The 16,448-nt window shown below is 36.8% G+C and overlaps 1 protein-coding gene across 4 annotated transcripts in view; it reads right to left on the bottom strand.

Moving 5' to 3' along the window:
• Positions 1-16,448, bottom strand: part of ROS1 (ROS proto-oncogene 1, receptor tyrosine kinase) — a 77,271-nt gene that overhangs the window by 37,320 nt on the left and 23,503 nt on the right. For all 4 annotated transcript variants that reach the window (XR_013949615.1, XM_080588106.1, XM_080588105.1 and 1 more), the window contains 12 exons: positions 12,246-12,346; positions 10,439-10,653; positions 9,945-10,102; positions 9,196-9,358; positions 8,112-8,374; positions 7,197-7,260; positions 6,358-6,560; positions 5,430-5,641; positions 4,624-4,910; positions 3,448-3,624; positions 758-975; positions 252-393 (listed from right to left, as the gene is read on the bottom strand). Coding sequence is in view for 3 of the 4 variants with exons in the window: in XM_080588106.1 (XP_080444232.1) it covers positions 252-393; positions 758-975; positions 3,448-3,624; positions 4,624-4,910; positions 5,430-5,641; positions 6,358-6,560; positions 7,197-7,260; positions 8,112-8,374; positions 9,196-9,358; positions 9,945-10,102; positions 10,439-10,653; positions 12,246-12,346 (2,203 nt within the window). In the remaining variant the exon portion in view is untranslated. The remainder of the gene's footprint in view (positions 1-251; positions 394-757; positions 976-3,447; positions 3,625-4,623; positions 4,911-5,429; positions 5,642-6,357; positions 6,561-7,196; positions 7,261-8,111; positions 8,375-9,195; positions 9,359-9,944; positions 10,103-10,438; positions 10,654-12,245; positions 12,347-16,448) is intronic.

Here is a 16,448-nt window from a genome sequence, read left to right as displayed (position 1 = left end):
ACGGCTTAGTCATTTTAACCATAGTTTATCTTTCCACAGGAAGCCAATAAGTAAAAACGTTAAAGAGCATACACATTTATTATGACTTTTACGGATTCATCAGGTTTGGTCTCCAAATTCTTCTGAAGATCTAGACAGGTTACATTTTGAGCAGAAAATTTCTCTACTTTCTGATTTGCAAACCAAACACACACATTTCTTTAAATGAGATGAAAATTCTATTCAGAACTAGAATAAAATGTGAAACAAACCTCCATATAGAGTTTTGCCAATTGTTTCCTTTCCCATGGCCAGCTCTTCATGATCTGAATAGTAGTTTTTCACTGCAACTTGTATGACATAACTTGAAAATGGCTGTAGGTTGTCTATGACATCTATAGGTCCCTGAAATTCCTGTGATTAGAAATCAGATAACAAATATGTATTGTTAGAAAAGACTCATGTCACACCAATTATCTGTTAATGAATCAAAGAATCATAGAATGGTTTGGGTTGGTAGGGACCTTAAAGATCATCTAGTCCCAACAGGATTTTAGCAAGGACATGGTAAAAGGTAGAGGAGTACTTGTACAAAGAAAAGCTAAGGTATCTAACACTTAGTAATTCTAATTTCTGATTGGTATTTGCTATGGGATATGTAGAAGTGGAAAAACTCTCTGCTAGAAAGTTACAGACTGGTTTATAAAATGATTAGAAGTGATATCATGCCCTGTTCATATATGATAGCAGATGTATTTTTGTTCCAAAAGAGCCATACCAATGTTTTTTGCTGTAGAGTAGACAAATGGTAGGATGAGTTCCTGGTGTTGTTAGTCATTTCTCTGAGAAATACCAGATATGTTGGTGTAGGCTGGGATATGCCAGGGCATAGCTGCTGTGGTGTGACAGATGGCAAGCTTAATGTAAGACTGGTGTTCGTTGTATCAAGGATAGAAGGTTTCTCAGTGTCTAGCAATGGAATCAAGCAACACTTATCTAAGAAAGACATCAAAAAATATAAATAAACAATTACTATTGGACTAATCCAAATTTTCACGGGATCCTACCATGATTCATATGAGAAAGCATAAGCACAAAGTATTCTCTTTGCTTTCACAAATAAAAACAGAATAAATTACCACTTGCATATGTTATATTTAATTACTTTCATAGACACAAAGATAGCAGTCACCAAAGTAAAGGCTTGTTTGTCTTTGATAAGATCTGAGCTCTTAAAGTATTTAGGCTATTCTTTAGGTATCTAAAGAAAATCCACACCTGGAAATCCACACCTTAGTTGCTATGCTAATGAGGGTAGTATACACTGATGAGTCTGAACTTGCTTGTCACAGAAAAGGCAGATAGGCAGAGTAGAAAGTAACCTTCCCTCACAATGAAATCTCTCTTTTCTTCCAATCAGCTTCTCGCTTGTAAAGCTCATTGTAACAACAGGGAATGGAATGACAAGTTTTGGAAGGAAAAAAGTGGTCTCTAAGGAGAAAACAATAGAAAAATACTCAATGATAGTATACAAAAAATGTAAAAAAAATACACCTTACCATTTGATATATTAAAAAAAAAAAAAAAAACATATTTAAAATATGTGACTTGCTGCCAAGAAGGAAAAGATGGTGCAAGGACAAATGTTTGCCCTTTGGCCAGAACAACTGACCACATTGTTAAGATCTTTTCTCCCTAAATGAGCAACCCTGCTATTCCTGCCAAAGGCAGGCTCATGCACATAAGGGAGGGAGAATCAGAAAGCCTGTTTGATAGAAGTAAATGTAATGTTGAGTCTTTGACAATTTATATTTTCTTAGAGTAGTAAAACTCTCATGGGAAAAATCCCAGGTGGAATAAAGATCTGAGTCATTTTCAGAACTAAAATTTCTGTCAGGCAGTTCCATAGAAACGTGTTTACCCTGACAAAAAATCCTTCACTGCATATTCAGTCCCTTTCCTCCTAACCCAGCAGAGAAATCATTCTCTCACAGAATCTGTGACAGGACGATAATTTTCACTGAGTACTTCTGATGTGTTAAATGATCAACTGACATCACCTCTCTGGATGGCAATTAAATAGGTTAGAATGAAAGGAAAGTAACAGTGCTACTTGAACACATCACTAAATTAAAAAAAAAAAAAAGCATGTCAGTCAACACAGCTGGTCTTTGCAAACATCACTGTTTCACATACACCCCATTTGCTTTCAGTACAAAAAATATTTTTTTTTCTTAATTTAATAATTTCATTTCCTTTTATCTTAAACTTCTGCAAATAATTCTGTGCATTGATTTTTTTTACTTCTTTTTTTTTTCCTTTCCTTAAATCCCATATCTGTGTGTTCCTCTAAATGCACTTGCAGAAGTCCAGTCTCCAATAAGACCTCTGTGGGGATCTTTGGGTAGAAACAATCCCTTTGGACTTAAGTTGTTCCCTTTCTGCACTACGTAAGCCTAGGGCTCTTACAGGGAGCCCATTCCCTCAGGAGAGGGATTGGTACATTTTGTACCAGGGCCAAACCAAGCTCCTGCAGCAATGCCAAGCCCACACAGACCTCATGTGAATAAACTTGCCCAGAGTTCTGATGAGAATAGCCTGGATGCTGGTCAGAGCAGCTATACTCAGGAGAAACTCTGCTAGCTACCCAAAACTGCATGAAATTCTTTCATTCCAAAGAATTCCATCCCATTAAAATATTCTCTTGTATATTCTCTCAGATTCCTGTAATATTCTCTCAGATTTTTATGTAAAAATTAAGTTAAAGTATTATTTTAATATATTCATCATGCTGGTAGCTGTTCTAAACATCTACACTTGCAAGTGTAATCCCTATATCTATGATGAATCCCGGATTTGTATTGAAACTAATTTTTCTTTTTTTCATTATCACTCCAGAATTGTTTAAAACATTAGGAGTTGTAAGTGAAGCCTGAGACTACTAGCATGTAAGCTGTAATTGCCTCTCAGGCACTTCTTTATAAATCACTTTAATAAGTGGAAGTCTTATCTGTTTGTCTTTGGAAGCACATACATTTATTTTCAGCTTTGCATACTTACGAAAAACAGCAGAAATCTGTGTCATAACAGGGATCATTAACAAACTCTTGCAACAACACCTTGTGGCTACAGACCATCTTCAGGACACTGTGCTTGCTCTTTTTCTGTGTTTTAACGTTCACCACCTTTTCTAAATCTCTAGGTTCAACACAACTTTGAAAACAGGTATTTCCACCCTGAGACATTGAAACACGGGCGATATTTACACCATCATGAACTTCCATGCAACACATGGCCAGTTGTTATTTCCATCCTTTTAAATACGTATACAGTGAATTGTTTCCTTCTACAAGGTATCTGAATCCATAAAGCATATTTTACCTAAGTATATATAGCATAATCTGCAACTCAACTACAAGCCCTGAAATAGATTTATTACATTTACAGAACAACCCAAATCCCCACTACCTGGATATGATTGCAGTGCTGTGCTGTAGGCTAAAATTTTCAGCTCATGATTTGCTTTCATTTGAAGAGAGAGTCTTGTGGTTTCTTTATTTGCTAGATAAATTTCAGTGTATTTCTTCGTTTCAATGCTCCAATATAAAAACTGTTTATCTACAGTCAAGCTGCCAATTTTCTTATCTGTAAGAAAACATTGTAGAGTTATGCTTCAGCATAAACACTGAGCAGACAATTTTACAAGAGCAGATGGATGCTTTTATTCACATTGAATCAATATGGGTCAGTATCTCAGCCACACCGTAATTTCAAAGACTTTCCCTGGAAAAGAGGTTTCTGATATATGCCAATAGGTCTCATGAAGCTGAAACACTTTGGTATTTCTCTTTACAAGTGTAGATTTGGGGGCTTTTTATTATCCTTAGTCATGAGAACTGCAATTCTGTTATTTTAATGTTTTGTTTTTGTTTTTGTTTTTGTTTTGTTTTGTTTTAAAAAAAAAGAAAAGAAAAAAGAAAACAAGAGCAAGAGCTGTCCAAAGAAACTTTTGTCATTTTTCCAAGATTAAAAACACTCTTTTGCCCTCTCCCAGGAACAAGGCAGCTAAGGCAGCTCCTTTGGTAAAAGGACAGCTTTACCAGCACTATTGCAGAACTGAGCTGAAAACTGAGCAACCACAATTAAATGTTATTACAATAAGTGAAACATAGATAAGCTGTCATACAAGACTCTACGTATATGAAGTACCCTCCCCACATCTAATACTGACGTGTTCAGTGCCACTTTCAGATATGACCTAAGATGGTATGGTAACTTTTCATTGAGATAAGCTGTAATAGGTGTATCTAATATTAAACCCCAACAAAACAGTGTCTTAATACTGTAAGTGAAATCTGTTGACAAGTAGTGTGTGAGGCTGTAGTATCTCCATTCTACTGACATCTTACTAGAATGCATGCTTGCATCAGTAAATATCCTCACACTGCTTTTTCTCCTGGTTACTATCAACAGGGTACACAATTGAAAACATAGAACACAACAATTTTTGTTGATCTTGCCTACCGATAAATCAATATTATAAGGAAAGTACTTCATGAATACTATTTTACTGAAATTATCATTGTTAGTGTAAGAAACAGAACTAATCACAAACTACCTAGAAACATAACAGAGCACTCAGACCTTGAAAATTTGGTATTCTGGTAACTCTCCAACAATGGCAACCATCCACATCTGAGGCCCATATTTCATCTCTTCCTCTGATAAAGAGCAGCTGAGGGTTCTTGGAGTCAGACACATCTATACTCATAGGTCTTCCTAGTTCTGCTTCTGTCACGTTACAGCTGCAGTAGTTCCTCATTTGTTCTTCCACTGATATGTATCCCAAAATGTGTTGCACAGTGTTATTCAGAGTATTGTAATAAAACATGCGGCTGCCATAATCAAGCTCTTCCATCCAGTACAAGCGGCTATCAAATAAAATGCATTGCTTACAGTAGAAAAACTTCAATCTGAACAGTCTGGACTAAATGCAGTCCTGTAAGTGAATATAGTTACAAACCTCCCAAATATTTCAAACAGTGTAACTAAAGGAGCATACTTCCAGAGAGATTCTAGGTGTTCAAAGAAAATTTTTGATTAGAAGATCACAATAACAGACTATTCCAGAATAAATGTTTACAATAATGTTATGTTAATGATTACATGGTGCTGACTTCCATTTGCAACACTTGAACAGAACAGCCTACCAGGATTTAAGTATCATTGGAAATTTTTACTCACACAGACTTTTTTTTTTTTAATTAGATATATGTCCAAGCTCAAGTAGCAGTATATAAGCAGAATTACACACAGAAATATCTGAGACTTACACAATGAAAAGAAAAAAAATCATATAAAAAGTACTTTTGGGTCCTTAAGAGCTGATGTTTCATGAAAACCATGTTTCAAATATATTTTAAAGAAGTTATTAGCAATATATGTCTTACCTTAAGAGAGGATACGACAACAGAGACGATACAGTTGAATTATGGTTACCCAGTTGTATGTTCAAGGCTTGTAAAGACTTTTTCTTGAGTTCCAGATCAATAGCAAATATTTGAGTTTCATTCCATGATGTTTTCAGGGCAACAAAGAGGCGTCTTGCAATCCAGTCTACTGTGATGGCGGTGACATTGCGAAGAAATGCATCTTTGAAAAACTTAAGGGTTAAAAAAAATTATTAAAACTGCTTAAGAGCAGAATTATCCTACCTAATACTAGGACACTATGAAATCAGATTTGTTTCCCAAGTCATTACTACTTGGAAAATAGAAGTCAAAATATAGAGAGATGCCATGGAGTGAAGGTTCCAATATTTTTATACAAACAAAATCTGTTGTTTCACTAATATTAATAATTCCCTCCATGTTGATTCAGTTTTCTTGAAATTAGAAAGAAAACAAGTTAAATTAAAATACATTTCATACAAAAATTACATTTCTTGTACTTAATAGTATGAATTTTAAATTAAATATTTGTTGAAATGTCTCATGAACAAAGCAGATGTCAGTAAACTCATACACGTTTAACAGGAAAACTATACCAATGGCATACACAGGCTTATTCCAATCACTATTGATGACAAAAAAAATTGGAAGTCCAAATTTTATTATATTATACATATTCGTATTGCACTGTTAGAAAGGGCCACTTCATATAAGCATCTCATATGAACCAACAGTCATTAAGAAAATTGCATCTCTCCAGTTCTGTTTTCCCCACTTCATTTTGCCATTAAATGAGCTTTGTTCATCATGCTGCTTTCTTCTGTTTTCAACATGCAATTTTGACTTCTTTAAAAACATGATTAGACCCAAAATAATAGCAAAAATGGCCATATATTTCCTTCAGGCAAGGTAATGGACAAAGGAATACCTGAAACACTGAAGTAGTCTGTATGTTCAGAAGAAAAAGAGAGTCTTCTAGGATATAGTACATTGTGTCATCATTAGCAGTATAACAGATGTCCTTTATATTGGTCTTTGCCAAAAGTTCCCATATGGTATGATTATTGTCTATGTCAGTAAGAAACAACTTGTTGGCAGAAACAGTTATAAGAGTTGGGACAGGGAAAAGATCTGGAAGGAAAAGGGCACAGCAGAATTTACACCAAACATTCTAGACAATAGCAGTCATTCATAATGAAAGCAAGTACAAAAACAAACGATGGCCCCACACAAATTATATTTGGTCATATGTCATATCAAATAAATAAAATAATGACATGCACAGATTGATGTTGCCTTCTTGTCATCACATGCAAACTTCTAAGAATTTTTCAATGCCATTGTGGATGCTTACCCAGCAACTTTAAGCCTAGTAAAAATAGATTTGCTCTCTTAATTACCTGTCACAGCCCAATTAGAAATAACCTACGATCCCTAGCCCAGTTACAAATGACCTATACTGCTATAGTAGAATGCAGACTACAGATGAAAGACTGCTGTTCTGTGCTACGCTGGTGCTGCCTAGAAGAGTTAATCTCACCTACTTCTGAGAAAAGGCTTGAAATTCCCCAAATTTAAGCTAAAGAAATGTGTTAATAATTTCCTGTCAAACTATCTGCTCTAGCTATCTCCTCTGTGGTGTCTACCATAGGGTGGAACAAACGTCACCCAATTGTCAGACTATTTATCAGATTACCAAATTTTTGTACTGTCAAGTTTGCCAGCTATTACACACAAACCATGAAGGGGCATTTAAGTCATCCATACCTGATGAATTCCTCTGTGCTATATCAGACAAAGGTCCTGGACCCACAGAGGTGAAAGCTTGCACCTGTGAGACAGGAGGTTGTTACATACGTTAAACAGCAGCATAAAATATTCCATTAGAGAGCCTGCAGAGTCACAATCAACAACAAAAAGACAACCAGATCCCCTGACTGCTGAGCTAGGAACATATATGTATGTGCTCTGCTCTGTTGGTCAGTTCAAATGCTACATTGAGAGTTGGACCATGGCTATGAAGAAAATTTTAAGTTGTGGCTCATAGAGCGGCAATTCAGGCTGCATGTATCAATTGGTGCTCAAAGAAAGCCAGACAATCTTGTTTCTTTGCCCAGGCTGGAGCAGTTTCCTACTGTTGGTTGACGTTGCAACCAACATGGTGTTCTCCCCTGTCTACCTGGCCTGTTACATGCTTTCATGTTTCCAGCTTGTTTTTCATGCACACATTCTGTGTTCTTTTATCATGACGGAAACATGACCTCCTGGCAAGTTTTAATATGGAAGTCTCTTATTACAGATATCAAGTGAGTCCTTGTGTTTCCCCCGCAGTGAAACTTTTCTTGATCTAGTGGCTCTATTTTACTGGTCTGTGACCCTCCACCAGCTCAGCAGAATCTGTGTTGAACTTGTAGCTTTTAGCAGTGGCTTTGGGAGACCTCTAGAAAAGTTTCTTTTGGGCCTCAACAAACCTGTAAAATATTGCAGTATTGTTTTCCACCTTATGTAACGAACAATACAACATATAGAAAGGTTAAATCAGGTATCCAAGGGTGAGTCAGTGAATCAGCAGTTCCAAAAGCAGAAACCACAAACTCTTGCCCCAAGCCCAATACAATCTCCTAGACAAACACATGAAGCTGCACAGATAACATCTGAGATGAGCTCAGTAATTTTTCATACCTGAAACCTTACTGTGAGGTGGGGAAGCACATCTGTGAGAGAAAAGAGCAACACATTGGGTTTGACATTGCTCACATTCCACTCCATGAGAGTGTCAGCAGTGTCATTCTGACACAATAGTTGATAGTAAACCCTGAAGTGTGTTAGTACACCATTGTCCCTTTCAGGCTTGTTCCACCTGAACTCCACATGGACTTTCTCTTCACCTTCATGCAGGTTATTATGTAACACATATATTCTAGGGTTTGTAGGGGCTGAAGGAACTGCATTAAAAAAATAAATAAATAAACACAGAATTAAGTATTTCTATTGAAACACAATCTGTACCTTGTAAATAACTATTTTAGTTTTGAGCCTTGACAACTTCAATGCTGAAAGAGAAAGATAGCAAGTGGTGAGGTATAAGTTAGGGAAGAGTATTTAAAATTTCATGGTAATTGCTTTCTGTTTTTCATCAACATGTATGTATCTGCTTTTAATTTGCTTAGGAAAAAAAAAAAGAGCTATATGAGCAGCACTCTGTGTCTCAGATTGGGACATTTCTATTTAGTCAAATACTATAGGTAACAGTGAAACTGCAAGAATTCTCACAATATAGAATGAACTCTATCCACTCTCCTGTCCACTTCAAAATCTACTGCAGCTCATAAGCTTTCTCAATGCACCAGTCTTTCAGCACTATATCTTAGCTGCCTTAACTTTGACCTCCTTGAGATCAAAACCAAACACAAGCAAAAAGTGCATAACACTTCTTAAAAACTTAATAAGTGGTTAATATATTACATGCAGCCTTTGATGGTCACTATAATGAATCTCAGTTTCTCTTTATTACTCATAGTCATAGGTGCCTGGTGGATATATTGTCATGCACTTGCTGTTTCAAATTCTGTTACTGCAACTGCGTGCATTTATGTGTGCAACAGATAACTGCCAAAGATATGCAAGAACAAGTCCTTGCAACTCTGCCTATGGTCAACGAGCCCTGAAAGCTCCTCATTTCTCTCTAGACAGGGTCCCACATGCTAACATAGACCTGGGCCCAGCATGCAATACAGATTAGGAATGGGATTTGAAATTCCGGTACCTTCTTCAGGAGCTCGAAGGAATACAGATGTCGTTGGTGCCTTGCCCCAGTATGTGTATGGCGTCACACTAAAATCAAAGAGTGCAAATGGTTCCAGCCAATCAACTTGGTAGGATGGAACTGTCAGGTTATGGGGTTGGAGGCACTGTTCATTCTCCAAAGACTGTGAATGAAATGAAACAAAACGAAATGAAACAAAACAGACCTTCAGTTTTCCAAATTCTTCTCACCAATCTGGTCAACAAAACCAAGACAGAGCTACTCTTCCTTTGAGTGATCATTGTTTCTCCAACTCCTGTAGCACTGTAGTGCACAGCAATCTGCTAGCAATCTGCCCTTTGAATTTAACATACAGCTCACCAAATGTGCTAAACTTAAGTGTGGGTGAAGGCTAGGTTTCACATTTGGGCAAAGGCTGTCCCACTAGTAGCTCAGAGGACACTTCTGTCTTTGCGTTGCTGTGAAAGGCTTTCTCACATATCTTTGGGCTCTGGGAGCTCCTCGGCTTGCACTTCACACTCCAGAAGCTAGTCCAGAGCTGCTGCTAAGCCCATATTTCTCCAGTGCTGGCCTCAGTGGTGGGGAAATGGGATGGCTTGCTTTATATTTACATTTTGGTTTGATTGCTTGACCAATTTCTAAAGTCTGGAGAAGAAACAAATTATGTTTCTGTTTAAAAATAGATATGTGAGTGACTAGAGGCAGTAATATACGTAGGTAATATGGAGGGATTGTATGAATATCCTCACTTGTAGAGCTTTTGATCCCACGCAGTAAAAGACAGTTCCCCATTCCACATTTGTGGAAGCACTCCAAATAATGTGAAAACTTGAGGAGTTTCCTTTAATCCTAAAGGAAGATTCTGGTATTGAATTTGGAATCACTTTTGGTGTAAAGGAAAAGTTTCCTGTCCATAATGAGAAGAAAAAATATAATAATAATTTAAAGAACATGAGGAATAGGTAGAATTTTCAAACCTGATTTAAAACATGAAGGTGCGATGGGTAGTCAAGTAAAATGTCATTGAATAGAAACAAGGGTCTATGAAAAACAACATTTTGTATTCTTTTTAGCTATACCCATTAGCTTTTCTAATTGCACATTATGTAGCTATAGCCTGATATACTTATTAATAAGTTGCTGTTGTTCTTACGTCAAATGACTAAAGAATTTTATGAGTGGAGAATTACAGGCTGACAGTGAATACCCTTACTGAGGGGGTTCAGTAAAGAAAATAATATACCTGGCAAAGGTTTAAGTGATGTGTGAACAAGCGTGAAGGCTGCAAACTTTGCTGGCTCTGAAAAGGGAATGCTAATGCTCTGATTGACTTCTTGCGTTGTAATGAATTGAAGATTATTAATCCAGAACAAACGACCACTGTAGTACTCCAGTGTACTCTGAGATGTTTCTGAAATACTCCATGTTGCAAATTCTGTGACTATGACATTACCACAACTGTGAAAACATGTATGAAAACAGCAAGCTGAAAACACATAGTGTAAAGAGAATAGGATTTATGCAACACATGACCCATTAATAAGTTTCTCGTCATTCAAATTCTTAATATTCATATAGGAGGCAGGAAAACAAATTTAAAAGTTTTGAAGTTCTCTAGAGCACAACACTTTTCAAACTGGAAGTAGCACCCATAAAACAAATCCTTCATTCCTTTGATTTCATTAGAAGATAAATGTTAAATAGCTTAGTACTATGACTTGTGGATGTAGAAAATTGAGTATTTCAAAAAATCAGCCTAACTTCTCTCAGCCACTCCACTGAAACAATGGAGACTACTTCACAGTTTAAGATTCTTTCTACTTCATTAGAGAAGATTCTCAGATGAATCTGACCCTGCTAGTTTCTTCAATAACCTTCCATTATTTATTAAACTCTATTAACATTTTCCTCCACTTGTATCAATGAAAATTTAATTTGTCTAATTACTTCTATGTCAAAACTTACAGGTCCTTTTTGATCTCAATTTATCTTCTCAGAAAGAGATTAAATACTTCGTAAGAGGCATCATTTTAGCATCTTAGAAATGTCTTTCAGCTTAGACAAGTGCTATCCAAAGCAAATTCAGAAAATCTTTGACGCACCATCAGGACCATTAGGATGGATTACTTCTAATCTCTCTGTTCTGGCATGCCAGAGATGATGATTTATGACTGCCAATTGGTTCCCAATGGAGCTGCATGTTCGAGCTAAAACTAATCAACATATTTTGATGCTTTAAATGCTTACCATTAATCATGGCAAGTCTAAAATCAGTCAGAGAATTCATCTGATTCCACTCACAGCCAGCTTGCAACATTATGAACACATGTAAATACAGATACTGTCCAATTAAGTTTAAGAGGTTTAATTTCATGCTTGTAAGAAAGCAGCACTCTCCCCATATGAAAAGGAGCAAAAATGTAGTTTCATGAGCTACCACAAATCAACACTGGCAAATAGTTTCTGTACGAAGTGCTTGGCACATATGCAAAAAATTATAATTTTTCTCAAGGTCGTATCGTCATATATTTGAATTCTCTTATAAACACAATTTTGTACTTTTTTATTATTATTTTAATTGCCTTTCAGGAATAATGAAGCTCTTTCGTGTTCAGGATTATCAAGAGGAAACCCTGCTGAGCACTGATTCTCTGAGAAAGTGGTGTCAATTCTAGTCCTAACCTCCATGTAAGATAAACAAGTTACAGCCCTAGGCACAAACCATCAGGTGTTGTAAAAACCAAGATAAAACAGACAATTAATAGTGATTAGTTCCTAAAGCTAAGTTCAAAAATTGATGAGCATGACCTAAGTTCAGCTGAGCATCCATACTGTGTTTCTCTCACTGTAAAAGCATGCTGACAACTATCTCAACACACAGGTTGCCATCACCTAGGTGTGACCATCAGCTCTTCTTGTTTATTGTGCAATTAGTAACTAGTGTGTTCAGCACCAGACACTTTGTTTTTAAATAGAGCCTCACCCCCCAACACCCCTAAAAAAAAGGAAGAAAATAAAGACTTTCTTACCTGTGCTATACATTTACTTACCCTTCTTTGCAAAGAGAAATTCTATATAGATTTAGACATAGACTGTCTTGTACAAGCCAGTAAAGAAAACCATGGCTGAGATCCAAAGCTAAACCAACCATCTAAGAAACAAAAAGTTCAAACAGTAATTTGAATATACTTTCACTTCTGGGCTAAAAGCCCTTAGGCATCAATGTTGTCCAGGCAGCATGACGGGTAGCTCTTTATTGGCAAAAATAACATTATTACCATGAACATTTATTCTAACACTAAAAGAGGTAACACTAGAAAATAATCGGGTCCTTGGTGGGTACTTATTTATAGCAGCTGATGATTTTCCAGATAACATTTTATGAGCATCTGTCACAGTGTTCATTCCTAGAGCATCTGAGTACTTCAGATATGATGGCAATCGTGTATCAAGTGATTAGTGAAACTACCTATCAAAATTTCCAAAGCACCTCTGGTATTTTAATATTCTTTCTCTAAAACAGATGGTTGATATCCAGACTGAAAGTCAGAATCACTTTTTAAAAGAAGTGTTTCAGATCTTTTGTCTTTGTTTTCTAGCTTTGATTTTATGCATACAATGTTTAATGTGTTGCATTATTTATGGAAAATATATGCATTTTTATTGATGTATTCAGTTAAACAGGATATTCAAATGTTTACATTTTAGTAAATCCTTTATTATTAAATAAGAGTCAAGGGAAAAAAAATGTTCATTACTTCAATATTTCATCTTAATTTAAGCTAGGTGCAGGATTTTTGTTTATTTTAAATAGGATTTAATATCCAAAATAAAGCTTTCTTGCTTTTGCAATAAACAACAGATTCAATACCATATGCAAAAATAATAGAAATCAGACATCTAATAATGTGTTCTGTGACTGACAAAGAATTTGCTTCCAGAAGTTATTCTGCTAAATGTTATCAAGTTCAGTCCATGTCATGTCATTAGCACAGTTCACAAGTTGTTAGGGGCCTTTCTGAGAACATTTTTCCTGCTGCTCCCAAACTTTACATACAAAAACTAGTTGTAGCTACTCTTTTATAAGGTTGGATTTATATTAGGAATGTAAGTGGAACACTTTTTTTTTTTTAACTCTTCATTAATAAGCTGCAGAAGATGATGACAGGAAAGCAAATGCTGTGTCACTTTGTTGTCTGCTGGTCCTTATGTAATCACATTCTTGACATATTTCTGTTGACATTGTATGTCAGAAAATCAAGGTTTGAATGATTGCTCCTGTAGGTTTTGCTGTTAAAATTATCTCACAGTATGTATATGCCTTAGTGCATATTCAGCCGAGCATGTTATATTTTATCCCATTTACCTATTCTCCCATCCATGTTCAACACCAAATTACATATTCCTGAGTCTACCTTGCTTTTTTAAATATTTGGATCTTCTTTTCTTGCCTTGTTTTCTTTTTGCAGCTATTACATTTTCCCACAGACAGGTTCATCTTTCTCCTAATCCCTGTATCCCCATTAATAAAAGGCAAAAAAAAAAAAAAAAAAAAAATTGTACTGTTCAGCAGTTTGGGAATAATTTAACACCTCCCTTCCCTTATGCTTCAAAAATAAACAGACTTTTTCCATTTCCTGAGAGGTATTGGTCTCTGGACATGATAAATTTAGCTACTTGAAATGCCCCTTGACTAGCAATAGTAAGAGGCAACTCCTAGAAAGACATGGCCCCTCCTGCATACAATGCACTTTGCTACTCTATAAATTACTTTTGTTCCAGGCAAATTGTACAGTGTAAACTACTTAAGTGCTTTGAATATTCTGGGCCAGATCCTAAACTGAAATAAATCAGAATAGCTCTGCCAAAATCAATCAAACCATACACACCAACTAGGCTATGCAACTGATTGCAAAATAAAATAATTGTCACAAAAACATCTAGTTCCTGCCAAAGAACTTTCAAAGCTTTGCTTTCATATATTTTGGGAAACCTATTGTCTCCATACTAGCAGTCTTCTATTCCCATCACTGAAATTTCATGCTAAAAGAGGTGCAGCTCTATACTGCTGAAGGTCCTGTACTGAGCAGCTGAACAGCAGTTCTTCATTAGAAAAGCAGCTAGTAAATTCCAGTAAGAACCAGCTATGTAGAAAGCATGTTCTAACTGTTACATAACACCAATTATCTATTACATCTGTGTTTTAATATTGAGTTAAAAGGTTCTCTCCTCAAGATAAAGGACTCCATTTCACAAGGAAGATACATACTATTACCTGTACAAACAGGCATTTGCATATTTATATAGGATAATTACGCCATTAAACAATATTGTACAGCCTTTTTTGGATTAGTTAATTTGGGATTTTATTTTAATAAATAATCACCTGTCAGTTATAAATGGTCACTCCTCATTCTAGACATTTTTACTTGGCTTTTTTCCTGTATGTATCACAGCAGGAGGCTGAGTTCAAGAAGTCAGTGCATAGAATAGGGGCAAAACACAGAAGCAGGAGAGGAGATGTTTGTTTGTAGGAGGTGTGAATAAGTGGATGGTTGAAGGCTGGTATCACTGACATAGAGAAAAGTGCAGAAAAAAATGACAGCAGCAGACAGGCAGTCTTATTGCTGCCAAGGGCCTTGAAGCTGAGAACAAAAAAAATGAGGTTAGAATGAGGTGATTTAGAGAAACAGGTCATAAGTCAAAAGAGGAGGGTAGGAACGGTGACTTTTGCCACTTAGGTTAAACTGCAATTTGTCAGTCCTTCACAACAGATCACACAGAAGATATGAGGTAAGTGCAAGTGTGCTGTTGAGCTTGGACAACATACCTTTTCCCACGAAGACAGTCCATACTATCCAGCTTCTGTGGAGAGGTGTGGGGCTAGGAGTGGAAAATACAGTGGACCTTTGCAACACAGCATTGTTCTCTACATGTGACAAAAGTTGTTCAGTTCTTCTATGTTTACTTTTACAAGTGTAGCAGGTGCCACACCAGAAACAGCTTTCCCTGTCCTCACCAGACCCTCTTGCAATGTGAATGTAACAGAGACCTGTGAGATCAGCTGGCCTTTCCAAATGTTAATCACTTTTCAGAGACTAAATCAGACCTGTTTTGTTTTGTTTGTCTGTTTGTATTGTTTGTTTTGTGTGTGTGTTGTGGTGTGGTTTTTTTTTTGGTGTGTGTATTCTTTGGGTTTTTTTGGTGGTGGTGGTGGGGTTTTCTGTTGTGGGTTTTTTTTTTTCTGTTTTTGTTTTGTTTTGTTTTGTTTTGTTTTGACTTTTTAAACAGGGAAACACCAGCCTCTTTTCCTCTTGGAGAGGGAGATTGAAGTGTTCTGGGCAATGACACAAATCTAACCAAGAGACATAGATCTCTAAAGTTTTGGAAGGCTTTTTAATAGAGAATCTGTTTTCAGGTAAAATGGAGGCACAAGCTGTAGGATGGGTGGAATTTTTTAAAAAGGCTTTTTTATCAAAAGCTATGTTTTAAAGAATGACGTTGAAGCAATAATAAATCTAAGTTCGTGTCTTCTGTGGCAGTCAAACTATGCCTTACTGTCAGGGCTTGGGACAGAGAGTAAAACCCTACACAGGCTGTGGTTTCAGGTGGGGATCATTCAACTTTTCTTTGAGAGAGACTCCACAGAGTAAAAGCCCTGCAAGAGGACAGTCCTTCAGCTTGACCTGAAGACAGAGCCTGGAAGAGGTTCATCAAACTTTTTGTGCTTCACTGATTCTGCAGTCCCAATCAAACTGACTCCCAGACTCTTCCTGTCCCCATTATGGTAATAAAGTGTTTTCTTGCCAAGGAAATGGGTCATCCATCACTTTTCTCCCAGCTACATGTGTAGCTGTGACCCTGGCTGATCTTTTCATGAACCAAATATTCAGCCTCAGAGTTCCTTGGCTGCATAGGCAACACTGAATCCCACCTTGCAAGTCCCTTGCATGGCAAATCCCACGTGGTGGCAGTGTCAGGATGGGTTTGGAAAAAGCAAGGATGATCTATAGGGAGCCAGCAGTGAACTTAAAAGTCTTGATAGGACATCAGAGAAAGGTGGATAGAGAAGAAAGACGTGAAGAGGTCAGCAGAGAAACAGCTTGTTTGGGAGAACCTCAGAGCACACCAGGAGGTCTCCAGGTAGGGATGGGAGGGAGGTAAAAGGCTTCCATAATTTGCAGAGGCTTTGCTGAGCTCTGGGTGCATGGCATCTCTCCACTCTACTAGCCTATGTCTTCATGGGATCCATT

This window comes from Anser brachyrhynchus (assembly GCF_964034855.1).
Source record: "Anser brachyrhynchus genome assembly, chromosome: 3".
Taxonomy (NCBI): Eukaryota; Metazoa; Chordata; class Aves; order Anseriformes; family Anatidae; genus Anser; species Anser brachyrhynchus.
The sequence above is the reverse complement of the archived record's forward strand: the minus strand, read 5'-3'. Positions and strand labels throughout refer to the sequence as shown.